This window comes from Nelusetta ayraudi, unplaced genomic scaffold, assembly GCF_046127955.1.
Source record: "Nelusetta ayraudi isolate G7.1 ecotype Tasmania unplaced genomic scaffold, CSIRO-AGI_Nayr_v1 ptg000010l, whole genome shotgun sequence".
In the NCBI taxonomy this organism is placed as follows: Eukaryota; Metazoa; Chordata; class Actinopteri; order Tetraodontiformes; family Monacanthidae; genus Nelusetta; species Nelusetta ayraudi.
Window position 1 is genome coordinate 926,025 of NW_027466060.1, and position 15,441 is coordinate 941,465.

Genomic DNA, 15,441 nt, shown 5'->3' on the forward strand with positions numbered 1-15,441 from the left:
GCCGCGTCGATCTGTTGCAAGAGCAACCGGATATAAGGAGCGTGAGTTTTCTCAGACGTCAAAAATACGCCAGTCAAGGAGCATGGTGCCGTCTTGAAAAGTCAAACGCACACTTTCGATACCGTAGTCAACATTTAACATTCGAGAAAAGTAAAAAAAAAGAAACAGATTATACTTATTGTATACGAAGTAGCCATAAGATATAAATTTGTGATACTCTCATCTTTCAGCAGTTCGATTTGGCAGTTAATTATAGTGACTTTAAATAGTAAAACAGAAAAACACATACACGATGCCGTTGTCTTAATCATACCTGTAGTTCAGTAATCATTTTAATCATTGTTAAAACAACCGTAAGCGTAAATAAACTAAACTGTTGTAATTCTCATATCCGAACGATAGAGGGCAGCAGGTGTTTAGACGAAGTTATGATCTGCAACGAAGTAGAGAAATGGGCGTGGTTTCACAACGAACAACAGCGCCACTTTCAAGCGGGCTGTCAACAGAATTGACCGCAGCATCCACATAGGAAATATAAGGTCTTGCTTTACAGATTCTGCGTTTATGTGCACAAGGTAATTAAAGGGCCTGCTTTCGATGTAACGTATCCTGATGAGCCGCGACACTTTCGGGCAAGTTTGTCGCGGGACACTTTTCATCTGTAGTGTCTTAGCTTGCTAACGTCGCTAGCTAAGTTTTGTTTTTGACATCTACAGCATTTCGTTTCAAATCCACGCGTCCACGAGTTTTTATGAAGACGTTGAGATGAAATCTGTGACTTTTAAGCGTAATAATTGTGCTTGACTCGAACATAATCTTTTCGCGTACTTGTTACCATGGTGACGTTCCTTTAATGTTGGAGACTTGGCAGAAATGTACTTCACGTTCAACAGCGCCTTTCTATTGTATCTGTGTGCTGTCAGTATAAGGGCGTCCATTAGCCACTATCCCTTAAGTAAAGGATGGATTAATGGTTGAGAGTAGTTGTATAAGCCTCACTTTTGTTGTAACGATCTACATGAAAAGAAGCCTTCAGAACCTTCGCTCTTGGCAGTTGTCTTTCTATATCTGAATAAAAGTTACTCTAATAATACAATCTGTAATGAGTGAGTCCAAAACTAGATATGTGTTATGTTTATTACACTTGTTCACTTTCATATTTATTATTTGACCACGAGGCACTTCTTTGTTGTGTAAAGAAAAAAAAAAAAAAAGTCATTTCATTTTCCACTGAAGCACAACATAATGCTTTCTCTCCTAGGTCAAACATGGTTCAAGACCATGCTTACATTCGGCAACGGGGCGCACATGATTTTATGGCATACTATGAGTTTGCCTGTGGCCAAATTGAGTCAGTGCCTTTGACCAGTGTCAGTATGAACCTTCACAAAGGGAGCCTTGACTTCAACGGCGACAGGGTGAAATCTCCAGAATGGGCGCCTATCATTAGCTCAATCAGCGTCAACAAACACTTACACCACATTGCAATAAGAAGCACACACCAAGCCAGTGGGGGTGCAGCAGGTGGAGGTAAGACTGAATGTGGTGAAGGATAGCTAGTAAGGATAGCGTACCTTTTTTTTGTTAAACATTAATTAAAAGGCTTTGTCAAATGTGCATATTAACATCAGTCATAACACCACCAATTTTAGATCGGAGGATTTACAAATCTAACTTCAGAAAGATGATCCCGGCCATTCACTCAAAGGATGTGACATACAAACTGTGCAAAGCCCTCAGAGAGTGTTTGAGGAACTCTGGTAACCTCAGGACTCTGCAGCTGAATGGGCTTCCTCTCAGAGACCGAGATCTTACTACACTGACCAAGGTAAATCTAATATTCAATGTTCGTAATCATACATGTGTGGATGTGTTTGGCAAAAAAACGAAATTAATATTGATGCAACATTTAAAAGGACAATCTTGCTCTACATTGCTTTAAATTAATGTAATAATACTACTATTTCTGTTTAGGGTTTGGCAAAAAGTGTGTCCTTGGAGAATCTTTCCCTTGCTAACTGTCCCATCTCTGATGAGGGTTTAGAAGGTGTGTATATTTTTTTTGCTAAAAAACAAACACCTTACCAGTACTATCAAATGTACACTGTTTGCTATTTTCTTTTGTTTGTATATTTCAGTCATTTGCCAAAGTGTTAAGTATTCCACAAGTATCCGGAACATCGATTTTACAGGATGCAACATCACTTGGAGAGGGGCCGAGCATATGGCCAGCATCATAAATGTAAAGGGGTTTATACCTTTGCACATACATTTGCATCTATTGAAAATGTTGCTGATTAAAGACTGTTCAACCTCCTGACATTAATTTCTCAGCATCAGGCGATGCAGAGGCACGGTGCGGCCTGGGCAGAGTCTCTTAGGTACAGGCATCCGCGGTTTGAGGGAATGGGAGGTCTCCGTCGGATCACCCTGAACTCTAACATGTTGATCGGCGATCGAGGTGCTGCCGCTCTTGCCAAAGAACTGATGGAGGACCTCTGGGTGAAAGGTTCGAGAGGAATGCGATGAGGATTGCAGTTTGGGGCCGTTGTCTTTCTTGTCAGGTTGTAACGTTTCCCCTCTCTGTGTCGTGGCTTGTGGAGCAGCTGTGGACCTACAGAAGTGCGGACTGTCAAGCGAGGGCGCCCGTCACTTGCTCGAGGCCTTGAAAACGAATTCTACGCTTTGTGTGCTGGATATCCGTAGAAACCCCTTAGTTGGTAAGATGCTTTTAGAGAATGTCAGGCTAAATTCATGCTTGGCTTGTTGTTTGTGATAGCTGATAATGAATGTCACAGCCTCTAGGAGCAGTTTGTTGCTTCAATGTTGGGGTTTTCAGTCAGTACAGTAGTAGCGCCTGAAGTTCCTCTACTGCTTAGAGTTGCTGAGTGTTAAACGCTAAAATTTCCAATGTCTTTTTCAGAAAATGGACTAATCAGAACTATAATAGAGAAAGTGCTGATGAATGCTCAGGGGAAGTTTCCACAGGTTAGTGCGACAGTGTTGCTGATTTCATTTGGTGGATTTCATACGAGACTGTATTTGTGTTTGTATTTACTCGATATTTTGTCACAGTACGTTTGGATCAATCCTGCAGCCACAGAGCCACAAAGAGCCTCGGGTCCAAAGAGGCGAGCAGCGCCTGGTGCAGTCAGAGGCAAAGCCCCACTGAAGATCGGTATGTGGGCATTCTTATGTTGTTGTTTTTTTCCCCCCTCCTCACCACTGTGTTACATTAAGCACAGACCCCGTTTATGTTTCTGAACAGCTGAGGTCACTGCATCACTTGTGAGGCAAAGCATTCCACAAATAGCTGTGATGGTGAGCACATTGCCAGCTAGAAAAAGAAAAATATTACACATGGTTCCTGCCCTTTTCTTTCTACGACCTCAAAACATCTAAGCAGAACACAGGACTGGTTTCAATCATGTGGTAGCTGGAATGATCTTAAAAAGAGCTTCACACAGATTCTTTTTAATTTGACCTTATCATGCATTATTTAACAAGCCAAGCTGCTGTCTTGTAGCCACAGAGGACACAGGGTCTTTTACTCACCAACAATTAATGGCCATCCATCTCTGAAGAGACCATTATAATCATAACTAATAGCATGTGCTCCGAGAGAGAACCCTCTTGGGCTTGAGCACCTCCATTTGTTAGTTCATTATTTGGAAACATGGCTCTGTTTCAGGTTTACCAGCTCGTCAAAGGCCGACTCCAGCGGGGCAAAATGCGCACGCTCCTCAGGCCCAGAGGCCCCGTCCCAGCCGCGGTCATGTGCCATGGCGCACTGCCGCCAGAGCTGAACGTCAGAGGTGATGAGATATTCCTGCGAAATCAAATTGTGTTTTAGGAGGCAATCTGTTTTTTTTGTATTACTGTCCAGTTGATGCATCGTTTGTTTTAAATGTTGATGGTCCAAGATTAGCAGACTGGATGAAAAAATCTCTTGTTTTCGTCTTCTGTTTTTGGTTATATTTGTGTAATAGAACACACAACAGTCTTTATTTGAGTTGAAGTCCCAATGTTTAACAGTAATGGGGGGTATACTGGCAGACTTAGAGCAGAGGAGGGCGCACCAGGCTTCACTTAAGGAGGAGGTGGCCATACTGCACACATGACGTCAAAGACATAGATACTGAAGACATCAAATATACGAGCAAGATATATGTAATTATGCAGCAAAGAAAAACACGTTAAATAACTCTAAATATGCTTTTAATGAAAGGTGGCTATTTTGAAGAATTTAGATATAAAACGTGTTTGAGTTATTTTACTCTCTTATTGTTTCCTACATACTTCCATTTGTGTTGTTCATACGTAGTTTTGATGCCTTCAGTGAGAAACTGCACTGTCAATAGTCATGAGAATGAAAGAAAAGACAGTAGACAGAAAAAGACTGGTAGTGTATATGTTGTTGTTGTCCGTACCATATTTCCTACCTTAAGCTGGCATCACTGTAATGTTGAAATTAAAGACATTTTCAATTTTTTTTTTGTAGGGAAATGCCCTCTGCAAACAGCAACACAAGTCAGGTGAGTTCCTTTTAATGTCTTTAAAATCAGTCAGAGCTGATTAAGTGTAAATATTTGAAATAATGCAATGTCAATTATCTGGCTGCCATTAGAGTGCAGTTACTGTGAGAGTCACCGTGGAGTCCACTTCAGAAGAGGACGACGAGGAGGACGAGGAGGAGGTGGTGGTGGAGGTGGAACAGCGAGCAGCTTCCCTCAGTCTCCAGGACAGCCTGGCGGCGAGCAGCAGATGCATGCTAGTGGGTGATGTGGGATTTTTCAGTGGTCTTAAACTGTTGTATGGTCTCGCAAATATCTGATTTTCTTTCTTTCTTTTTTTTTTATGCTCGTTTGTTTATGTGCAAATGGCCAGCAGGTGGAGCTGAAAGAATGCCGTCTGATGTTGGCAGAAGAGCGCAGGGCCCGACTGAAGGCCGAGTCCAAACTCATGGAGGTGAACTTTGTGTTGTTAGGGCAGACTCGACATTCATTTGTTCATTTAACGTTTGTATTCTGCATTTTACAGCTGGGGAGAAAAGAAATTTGCCTGCAGAGTGGCACCATCATGTTCTTAACCTGAAGAACATCAGATGAATGTAAAGAGTTAATAAGTTATAATAAGTAACTTGTGAGCCGACGATAGTACAGAGGCATCTTCCTTCTCTCCTATTGAGGAATATTACCTGACTGCCGTACCTGATTGTAGGCCCTCTAACGTGTCCATTCTGTTTGTCTGGTCATCAGTCAGCAGATTTTGAGGTTTTATTTAGAGATTATCACCCTTAAGTTTTTTTGTCTCCATGTGCTCAAATACACATGCGATGCGTGTAATCTAAAAACAAAGCGTCTGATTCTCGTGTAATGCAACCTCTCTCTCCTCAGTACGAGCTGGAGAACGGACGTCTCCGCAGCGCCAACGCCTCACTGTCCGAGGTGCTTGCAGCAACCGGCTCTGCGTCAGCGCCGCCCGCTAACGGCGCTCTGGAGGACGACGCAGTCCTGGAGAGCATCGAGCGCTCCTTCACGAAGTTCCATGCTTTCCTGGATCTGCTCAGGGATGCAGGGTGCGTAACTCTCAACACCAGACACTATGCAACTCACTTGCAATTATGTCTCATACATTTTTTATACATTCCTATTCTATTATTTCTTAGAGCATTAAAGTTTCGCACCTACACAGGTGTGTGGTGGTCCAGGGCCGCTGCTTCCACTACAGTCATGGTGTTTGCTTTCTGTTTGAGTTTAGAGTTGCTGACCAACAGTAGAGTCTTTGTTAGCGCTCCTGTGTACGGCAGGGTGGAGAAATCCACCCTCTGTTCCCTGAACCGGGTTTCACTTTGACTCCCTGTTTGCAAAATCACTCAGGAAATGTGACGCAGCACCTGAATTCATTTCCATAATCAACCAGAGCGAGACCTTTGGATGCCATGAGCAACGGCTCTTATGCCTTAAAGTCAAATTAATTTGTCACGTGTGCCAATGTGCAGCCTGGGTCAGCTGGCGTCCATGGCTGGAATCGACAGATCTGATTTACAGCCACTCAGAGGACCACAGCCCCCCCACCCGACGGGATCACATCGAGGTGACGGAGACCTGCTCAGCAGGGTCGGGCATCGGGATGTCGGGACAAGGACCGATCCTGTGTCATCGGTAAGGGGTGTGCTTAGTTTACTGCACAGTACCAGGAAACTAATACTGAAGAAGCAAATGATAATCACCGTTTAGTTTATGACTCCAGCATTGCCCAGTACCAGTTTACTAATAGTGTATTAAAGCGAATGACAATCTAAGGCAGTGTTAGCCTTAGAACTTTTAACTATTCTAACTTATATACATATCAACATACATTATTATATACAGTATATTCTATATTAATATTAATATCAAGCAATCTGTAATTTCTGAAGTTCAGCGCCACACAAAGATTTAAAAAAATATAACAGGGTCTAATTCGGCATGGCCGCCAGCCTTGGCGTCAGTTTTTAGCCCCTGGCACAGTTTTTAGCCTCCCTGATGTCAACAGCATTGAGCAACGCCTACCCTTGTTTTTGTAACTGCGCACGTCAACGACAGCTTTCAAGCGCGAGTGTCTGACAACAATCATAGAGCCGCCCATGCGCACTGTCAACTGCAACGTGACGTCATTCCCGGTTCCAAATTCCAACAGCAGAGGTGAATGGAACGCAGCATGGCAACACCCCCCCAGCCAGGTGTTTTTCTGGCCTCGGAGTGGCCGCCCCTCTGCCGTCTTGTTTTGAGCGGTACAGTAAAGATTCAGCTTTAGCGGGCGGCAACGTGTGAGAAGTCTTTGTGAAAAGCGAATCTGTTTGCTCTTCTGAAGATCTATAAAGTTCTATGGAAAATAAAATGTGCTCAGATGACAAGTCAAGATGTAAAAAACAACCCTGCAAGTAATAATAATAATGGATTGGATTTATATAGCACTTTTCAAGGCACCCAAAGCACTGTACATTGAACCCATTATTCATTAACACCACATTTACACTGACGGAAGCGTTGCAGCCCCACCCAACATCCGCTCACATTCGTACCAGCCAATGTGGGTTAAGTGTTTTGCCCAAGGACACAACGACAGACTGGTATGGAGCGGGATTTGAACCACCAACCACAACCCGCTCCTCCTCCTGAGCTACAGTCGCCCCAAATGGGTGTAATGGGGCCTTTAATGATTGGTCTCACTTTTTGTTTTTTCAACCTCTGATGTCCACCCCCAGGACTGCAGAGTTCTTCCTTCTCTCCGAAGTGCAACGACGGACTTTGCCCCCAGATCTCTCTGCTTCCATGAAGACAGACTTCAAGATGCGGCCTTCCACAACGTGCCCGGAGCCGCAGGAGACACTGGACTGTATGCAGAAGCAGTGGATAGATACTCCGAGCCGTTAAGTCAGCGTGACTCAGGGTCGGAGTGCAGGTCGCGTAGCCCCAAATCCTTTGATAGGGGCAGTAACCCGTGCCAGCAACTTCAGAGTCGTCCGAGCCACACCACCCACAGCAGCGCCAGGAACAGCAGTTCTCACACAAGCAGCGGGTCTCACAGCAAGTTGTCTGACAGATCGCGGGTCAGCGTGGTGATGAGTGAAAAGGCCGAGTCTGCAAGCGCTGCCAAATCGAGGCCAGACAGAGAAAAGGGGAAGATGGTGATTGCGGTAGAGTCGGGATCAGAGGGGTCAGACAAAGGACAGGTCTGGTCTGTGGGCAATGTAGAGGAGCTGTCGGATAATGAGTCATTTTGATGAGTTTCCCTAGTTTTATATTTAACAACTACAATGTAGATCAGGTTTACATTTATTTTGTAATTTAAAAAAATGTTTTGAAGCTGACCTATTTTTATCAATACATTTTTGTCAGTTGCTGTTTCATCCTTTTTTTTTTTACTGTTTGATTTGCTTGTGTTTACGTGGTCTGCATTTGACCTTGAGCGACAGCATTAAAAACGTTGTGCTTGGCTCGCAACAGTGTCCAGTGTACATCCTTTACTCGTCATATGAAATATGACATATGTGAAATATGAGGTTTAGAAGCAAATTGGGCCACTGCTGGCTGCAGGAACAGCTACCTTGAGGTCAATTGATTCTTAACAAGAACGTGTGTTTGCCTTGTGCGCCATCTTCGATGAGACATCTCATTGGAGACTTTTTCCTCTGGTCAAATAACGCCAACGCTAGGAACTGCCACTGTGCTGCATCTTCTTCGGTTTTTGGATGCACTCAGGACAAAGAGTCATGGCTTGTAAGAAGGTGAGAAACATTTTCACTGATCACAATTTTGCTCTTGAGTTGTACTTTGCTGCCATTGTAGCAAAGAAACAAGTTATCAAATTCAGCAGACAATCAATGGGTTAAAAAAAAATTGTTTAACTTCACCCTTAGTCAGTAAATTTTTACTTTTAAGTCTTTTATTTTTAAGTATATCATTTACAATAGATTCTCAATGGAGAATGTCAGAAATTTGAAATATAATGGTCAGCCTTCAACACTGTTTTTGTTTTTTTGTAATTTGGTATTTTACAAAATATCAATGGCGCATAATAATAGATTGATAAACAGCTCCGAGTAACAAAAGGAGCAGAATAGGTTCTCCGTCTGGGTTTGCCTGCTGAATGACTTATCACGATGCATTATCACTGCACTGAGGCCCCCTTGATAAGTAAATGATTGAAGTTCTCATTTCTCCCAGAGTCAAAGGAAGCCTACACCACAGCCTTTTGTTATCAATACAGAACACAGTCTCACACTCCACTTTGCTCTCTTAATCTCAGCAATGCCGGAAACAGGTAAGAGGTTAGAGAAGCCCAGAGAATTGCATCTATGTTTTGTGATCCCGATAGCGACTAGGTGCTCTGCAGACAATTGGGGGGAAAACAAAACTGCAGGATAAAGTTTGTCAGATCACTTGCGGAAGTGCTGATTTTATAGCAGAGACATTGATGTAGACCCTGGAAGTCAATGATGGGGTGTGCCAAATTTGATACTACAGGCAACCACTGTGTCCATGCTGACTTCAGTATTAGTCTGTCATCCCTTTAGCCACAATTTGTTGTCTCGTGTTCCTCGTCCATGACGTTAGAAGTTGAACTGCACTGAATCTCAACCAGTCTCTCTTTCAGGCTCTGTGAGGGGAACCCATGTTGTTGCACTAATGGTTGTGTAACGTCTGTAAAGTCTGGGCCATCGCGTCATTGGCCTGGCACAAAACCTTAGGAAATTCAGCAAACTTTCCAACTCCCCGACACACTGTGTACTTTTAGGGAACGCAAGGGAGTCTGTTGATGAGTTCTGAACGCGTAGTTCTTGTTTGAACAGACAAACATAAAACTGAAAGTACACTCCAACATGAAATTGCAGGTAACTTTCCATACTTGTGGAAAAAAAGCACTTGTGAACATTTTTTTAATTATTAAACAAAAATGTATTATTAGCAGCCACCTACAGCAGAAGAGCTCATGTGCTTTGTTTGTTCACATATTCAAACACTAGATTGGGGAAAAGATTATATAACCGCATATTTGCTGAGATACACAACACGTCGGACATTGACCATTCTAAAATGCAGCCCAAAAAAAAAATGATCAGAGTTTAGCACAGTATCCTTGAACAGTCACACTGCAGATGTGCCAATAATGAAGATGTTCAAGGTGAAGTTTACCTTCTTTAAAGGTGAAGCTATTTATTACAGCAGTAGCTGTACTAGCATGGCGGTCATTTACACACACTTCCCTCCAGACATGGCATACTCTGTTAGCAGTGCATCAAGGTCACAGCCAATCAATATTTCTATCAAACTAAAAGTCCTGATAAAGAAAAAAACATGCTGTACTGATATTATTCACGGCTTATCTGTTAAATGATTACAAGGCATCCGGAATTACTTTTGTTGTGTTCTTGCAGGCAGTCAAAGAGCCATTGTGCTTTATTAAGTTATGCTGACTAAATATTTATAAGGGGAAGATAGACTGTGTACACTTGACTTTCCAAACTTCAAAGGGCATCAATCGTCTGTTTGTCACAGAAGCTTTTATACAGCAAACCAGCAACTAATGTGCAAACTGAGACCTAAATGTATGTGTTACACTCTCACAAAAAAATGAAGACAACAAAAATGATGTCTGTGAAAAGATAATGGTCTTTAATGGACTACAGCTACAGTCAGATTTAGAGTTTACTGCATCACAGAAACCATTTGAAAGTGCTATAAGAGGTGCTACTTAATGTCAAAACTGCACACTATATGATACGGCTATCCTTAAATCTGAAAAAAAAAAAAAAAAATCCTGAGGAAAAGTCATGATGAGCGTTACCAAAGCCTATTCCAAAATAATAATACAAAATAATTCCTCCACAGGACTGGAGCGTGAAGACAATCACGGGTAACGTGGTCACTTACTGATTTGTACATTCCTCAATATGAAACCGAAAAGATCTGCAAATACATTACAGTTGTATTTTTTAAAAACAAAAGAAAGAAAAAGAAAAAAACCCTACTCAAAAGCATCACATTCTTTTCAAACACAGGTGGAATTAACTTGTCTTTTAATTAGATTATACAAACAATCATTTCATCACAATTTAAACAGCTGATGAGACAGTTTTGAGTGGCGTAGACAATGAACACAGGTAAAAAGGTGCGCTCAGTGATAACAAAACTTTTGATTCCAGAACTGTTTTTTAAAAAACTTTTTCTTTGTTTTTTGTTTTTTTGCTTTTCTACATGTATAAAATTAAAGAGAACCTCCAAAAACTTTTAAAAATTCAGAATCCCTCTCTCTCTGACTTTGGGCTTTTACGTTTACAGAATGTGGTTATACACAGGTCGCAGATGGACTGGAATGTTGTTATTGGGAAAGGGTCTCCTCAGGCCCAGCAAACAAAAGGCAGATTCAGTCCATGTCCAAGCCTATTCATGCATCGGTCCTGTGCTCATCAGCATTTGCCAAGCTCACACTGGGCAGCGATAAAGCCATTCTAATTACTGGCTGGTCCTTTTGAACCAGCCTGCTCCTGATTTCTTTTTCTTTTTTTTTTTTTTCCAAATGAGTGTTTAGTCATTGTAGTTCCACATTTCGCATCCGCGGCAGTTTCCTTTGAATCATTTTCACAACATTGCCACTAAACAAATAACTTTCTTCATCACCTGAATCCTGCCTTTGATGACAACTAGTTGTTTTCTTGCGAAATTGTCGTCTCCTGATAAGAAAAGAGAGGAAAAACAGAGTTAAGCCAACAACAGGGTGGGTTCAGTAGTCCTTACATGACATGGCTGCCCAGGTGAGCCCAACCCAAACACTCACTAAGATTAGTTTGTAAATAAAAGTTTTGAGTTTCGAGTAAATCCATCTTTGTAATGTAGTGACGTGTGTCCTGGTGGAGCAGACGGCCACCTCCTCTGGAAATCATTCTCCGAAAACAACAGGCTCTGAGCCTGGAGAGTTAAGTTCATTATGTGCCCTTAGTAGCATGATCCGCTATCTTATCTGTTGAGACTGATGTTGCAATTGATTGCACTAATAGTTATTGTGGTCAAGGTATGCTTATACAACTTGTATGTTTCAGATAAGGCTGCTGTTGTTGGCAGGAAAGACAGACGAGACTCTGATCTGAAACTCAAGGTGCTGCTGTTTGACTTTATCAATGGGGTAATTTTCATTTGCCTCAACCCTTTTATTATGTTTAGTACTGTAGACTACATTATATAATAATACAGTCAATGGCTAATACAAAGTCTCTGTAGCAAACTGCCAGAAGGCAAGGTTGCTGTCAAAACAGCAGCAAATGGGCGCCGTGATGGAAACATTCTGCAAAAAAAAACAAAACCCTTTGAATCTTCAAAGTGCAGCAGCCTTAATTGCTGGTACACTGTGCTTCATAAAAGCACATAAAAAGAGAGAGCCATAAAAATCTTTTCCTGCTCACTGGGTGGTTGTCTATGTGTGACCTTCCATACTGTGCTTTTTCTGCAACCATTCCTTTTTCTTTTTTTTTTCTTTTTTTAGAAAAACTCAAAAACATCCTGGTTTCATTTTCCATTAGGATCCCTGAAAATATTATTGCACTGAAATATCAGTGGACTAAATACAATTTTTACAATGTTTTGTTCCCCTCCAGAGCAGAAGATGCATCATACACAGGGCACTACTGCACTACTGCACAATATGTGTGTTCAAAAGCCAGAAGGTTCCTTACGAATGGAGTCCTCTCTCCATATTTGCTCCAGAAGGTCATCTTGACAGTGTTCTTGTGCCCCGTCCGCTGGTCAAAGGTTTGGCACGATTGGAAAGGGGGGCTGTAGAGATGCAGACTGGCTGCGCACTCTGTGTGGCTGGCATTCTCCACACGGTGCAGGCCAATGGAGTCTTGAATTCACGCAGCCAAAGAAAAGAAGAGAGGGGGGGGGGGGGGGGGGGGGGGAGAGTGCAATCAGCATGTGCCACAGGAATGCTATAAAATGCTTAGGAAACACTATAACCAGCCGCTTCCACTTGAGATGGGAAGCTGCATTTTCATTTCAGCCATGTGGCAGCTGACTTGATTTTACATTGGCAAAGATTTGGGCCTAAAAAAAAACATCACTCCTGCCACTCGCGCACAGGCAAAGTCCCCTTTGAGTCACGTCCGTCACAATGGCATGGAGCCAATTTGTTTGTGGCGTTAGTATGTAGTGCTTCGGGATGAAAGTTTCCTCACCATTTATGTAAGCACACTTGTTCTCCTGGAGAACTCTCTGCGATCTCTGCTCCATGTCTCCGTGAGATTTTCCTTCGGGCCATTCGAACAGCGTCTCCTTCAGCTGGCCCTGCAGCAGCTTCATGAAACAGTGGGAGTCTGTGTGGTCGTGAATACTACTGCAAGTTGTGAAGAGCACACACACACACACACACACACACACAGACACGGACACATGGTCAACAGAATGCCCTCGTTCCTGACCTCTGGGCCAAAAAGTAAGCTTGCAACACACATAATGTGTTTATGTGGCATTTGAGTCATAAAGGCGGGGGGGGGAGATATGACATAATGTCTATCGGAAGAACATTGGACTCGATTTCTCGCAGAGAATCTTTTTTATTGGCTGTGTGACGTGTCATGTGTAACATGTACTGAACCAGCAAAAACAGGTTCCACTGTGGGATAGAGCAGCTTTACCTGCCGTGGCCTTCTCCCCAGCACAGGATCATGAGATTGAACTTTCCGTTTCCCTCGTCAACCAAGTTCCTCGTGTACCTGCCAAAAAAAGGAGAGTGGGCTCAGGAACACTCAGACAGATATCATGCGAGCGTGTTTACTCATGTGAAGCCCCTCGTTGATAACACGTGTGCAATGTAAAACATGGAGATTGCTGGACTTACAAAAAAAAAAAAAAAAAACAATAAAAAAAACCCACAACAAAACAAAACAAAAACAACCATCACGAATTCAGCTGATGCCAACAAATATAAATGCCGCGTTTTGTTGCAGAGCTCAACAGCAGCGGGAATATTCACGCACATATTCTCACTGTTGGAAACACGGCGGTGTGATATCGACGGCAAAATCCACTTTTCACACGCAGCCACGAAAGGCCGCTCTTGGCCAACTTGACAGTCACACCACACGCAGCCATCCCTGAACAAATCAGCGGGTGTGTGTCCGCAGCCAGTGTTGATTGGATGGCGCACTCACCCACCCTCCCTCTATTCAGCCTCACTCATCAAAACACTGCGCCACAACAGCTCAAAAAAAAAAAAAACCAACAACATCGGCCAATTAACAAAGAGGATGAATAAATAAAAGACAATTATAAAAGAATGTCACACAAAAGAGGTTTTGGAGAAGTTGGTACAGATGGATGAATATTGGGGCCTGAAAACAACAACAATAACAACAATAACAACAACAACAACAACAACAACAACAACAACAATCACCCGTGATGAGAAACACAGGTAGTCGGCTTGGTTTTTATTCCAACAAGATGCGAGGGGAGTTGGAAGTGGAAATGATCCAAGTGGAAAACGACTGTTTGTTTTTTTGTTTTTGTTTTTTTTAAATAATTGCTATTCATTACTGCGTTTTGAATCGAAGACCATCAAATCAGCCAAGAGCGGAGATGATTTACTTTAGTTCATCGTTGATCGTCATTGTTTTTTGCAGTTAAAATCGTATTAAATAAACAGAGATGGTAAATGGATTGGGCACAATCGGAGGCGACAGATATGAAAGTGCAATGCGCGTCGAACTGATAAATCGACGATCTTATACTTTTTTTTTTCTTTTTTTTTTTTCTTTACCTGTACTGATCGAACTTTGCATATTTCATCCACTCCTGCGGTTTGCTCTCGTATGATTCCATTAAATCCTGGACCTCATGGACATTGATGCAGTCACTCTCGAAGATGTTGTGCAGGGTTTTTATCAGGTCGTCCAGGGTTTCTGGCTTCACCAGCTCGGTTTGCTCCATCTCTTCTGCGCGTGTGCCCGAGCCTGTTTGTTTTTCTCTAATTTTCCCGGATTTGCTTCCTCAAAAAGGACAAAATGATCTCTCCTACCAACTTCGTGCAGTCGTTTACTTTTTATAGTCCATAGACGCAATTTGGAAGCGAACGGGGATGGACTGTACCATTACGACCGAAGGGAACCGCCCACAACAGCGCATAGTCCAATTTAAACGTTATATTTAGCGCCCTTAACGTAATTCACTTACGCGTACAATAAGAATACTGGTGCTCATTTCTTTATAATATTCAAATAAAGATATTTAATGGTAGTGCAACGTCATTTACTGCTATCTCTGCACATTTCTCCAAATGAGTATGCTCTCGCATTTATGGCCATGCATTTAGAATTTGGACTAATCCTCCCCCCCTCTTTTTTTTTTTTCCTTTTTCTTTTTCTTTTTTTTTTTTTTTTTTAGTTCCACCACGTTGTCAGAAACACAACCTCCCCCTTCTCTCTAGTGTTCTCACTGAGGCTTTATTTCCCCTCCCAACAATAGCTATTCAGCCGCCACCCCCCCTCCTTACTGCCCACCATCATAAACACAGAAGGTGTGCAGCCTCCAAAGCAAACGCTTACCAGCACAAGTGGAGCTGGCACAAGAGCATGATTATTTTGCGTGTCGTTTGCTTGGTTCATATGCACTGCATGGGATTGAGATGAACCACTCTGTACTTGATTTGATTTGATGATTTTGTTGTTCAGTTGGCCTTGTGCAAAACAAAACTGGACAGTTTTCCCATCGTGCATTATCATTGGGGGAGTGCTTTGTATCAAAAGCATGCTTCCCCACTGGGAAATGAAAATGTCTTTTGAATGTGAATCATGTAAAAGAGCATGCCGATTCCACCTCAGAAGCTGTATTTATTAGCAGTACATCAATATTTAATTGTGATTCCAGGAACACTCAATACTGATGACTCACATGGGTTTTGAAG

The 15,441-nt window shown here is 42.4% G+C and overlaps 2 protein-coding genes across 4 annotated transcripts; one reads left to right on the forward strand and one right to left on the reverse strand.

Moving 5' to 3' along the window:
- Positions 1-392: 392 nt before the first annotated feature.
- On the forward strand, positions 393-7,988 carry cep78 (centrosomal protein 78). 3 transcript variants are annotated; one of them, XM_076019518.1, is made up of 16 exons: positions 393-575; positions 1,262-1,530; positions 1,653-1,828; positions 1,975-2,047; positions 2,139-2,242; positions 2,335-2,509; positions 2,607-2,720; positions 2,924-2,988; positions 3,076-3,178; positions 3,692-3,815; positions 4,502-4,535; positions 4,628-4,774; positions 4,891-4,968; positions 5,397-5,578; positions 6,002-6,164; positions 7,250-7,988. In XM_076019518.1, exons 1-16 carry the CDS (start codon positions 565-567, stop codon positions 7,766-7,768), a joined length of 2,337 nt encoding a protein of 778 aa, XP_075875633.1. In that variant the 5' UTR covers positions 393-564; the 3' UTR covers positions 7,769-7,988. The 3 variants fall into 3 exon arrangements, with proteins under 3 accessions (XP_075875633.1, XP_075875632.1, XP_075875634.1); XM_076019517.1 differs by having other exon boundaries at positions 395-575; positions 4,888-4,968; XM_076019519.1 differs by having other exon boundaries at positions 424-539; positions 4,888-4,968.
- A 2,149-nt stretch (positions 7,989-10,137) lies between these two features.
- cdo1 (cysteine dioxygenase, type I) lies at positions 10,138-14,576 on the reverse strand. Its single transcript, XM_076019520.1, has 5 exons — positions 14,299-14,576; positions 13,175-13,252; positions 12,716-12,873; positions 12,215-12,384; positions 10,138-11,218 (listed from the first exon to the last, which is right to left on the reverse strand). Exons 1-5 carry the CDS (start codon positions 14,466-14,468, stop codon positions 11,189-11,191), a joined length of 606 nt encoding a protein of 201 aa, XP_075875635.1. The 5' UTR covers positions 14,469-14,576; the 3' UTR covers positions 10,138-11,188.
- Positions 14,577-15,441: the final 865 nt, after the last annotated feature.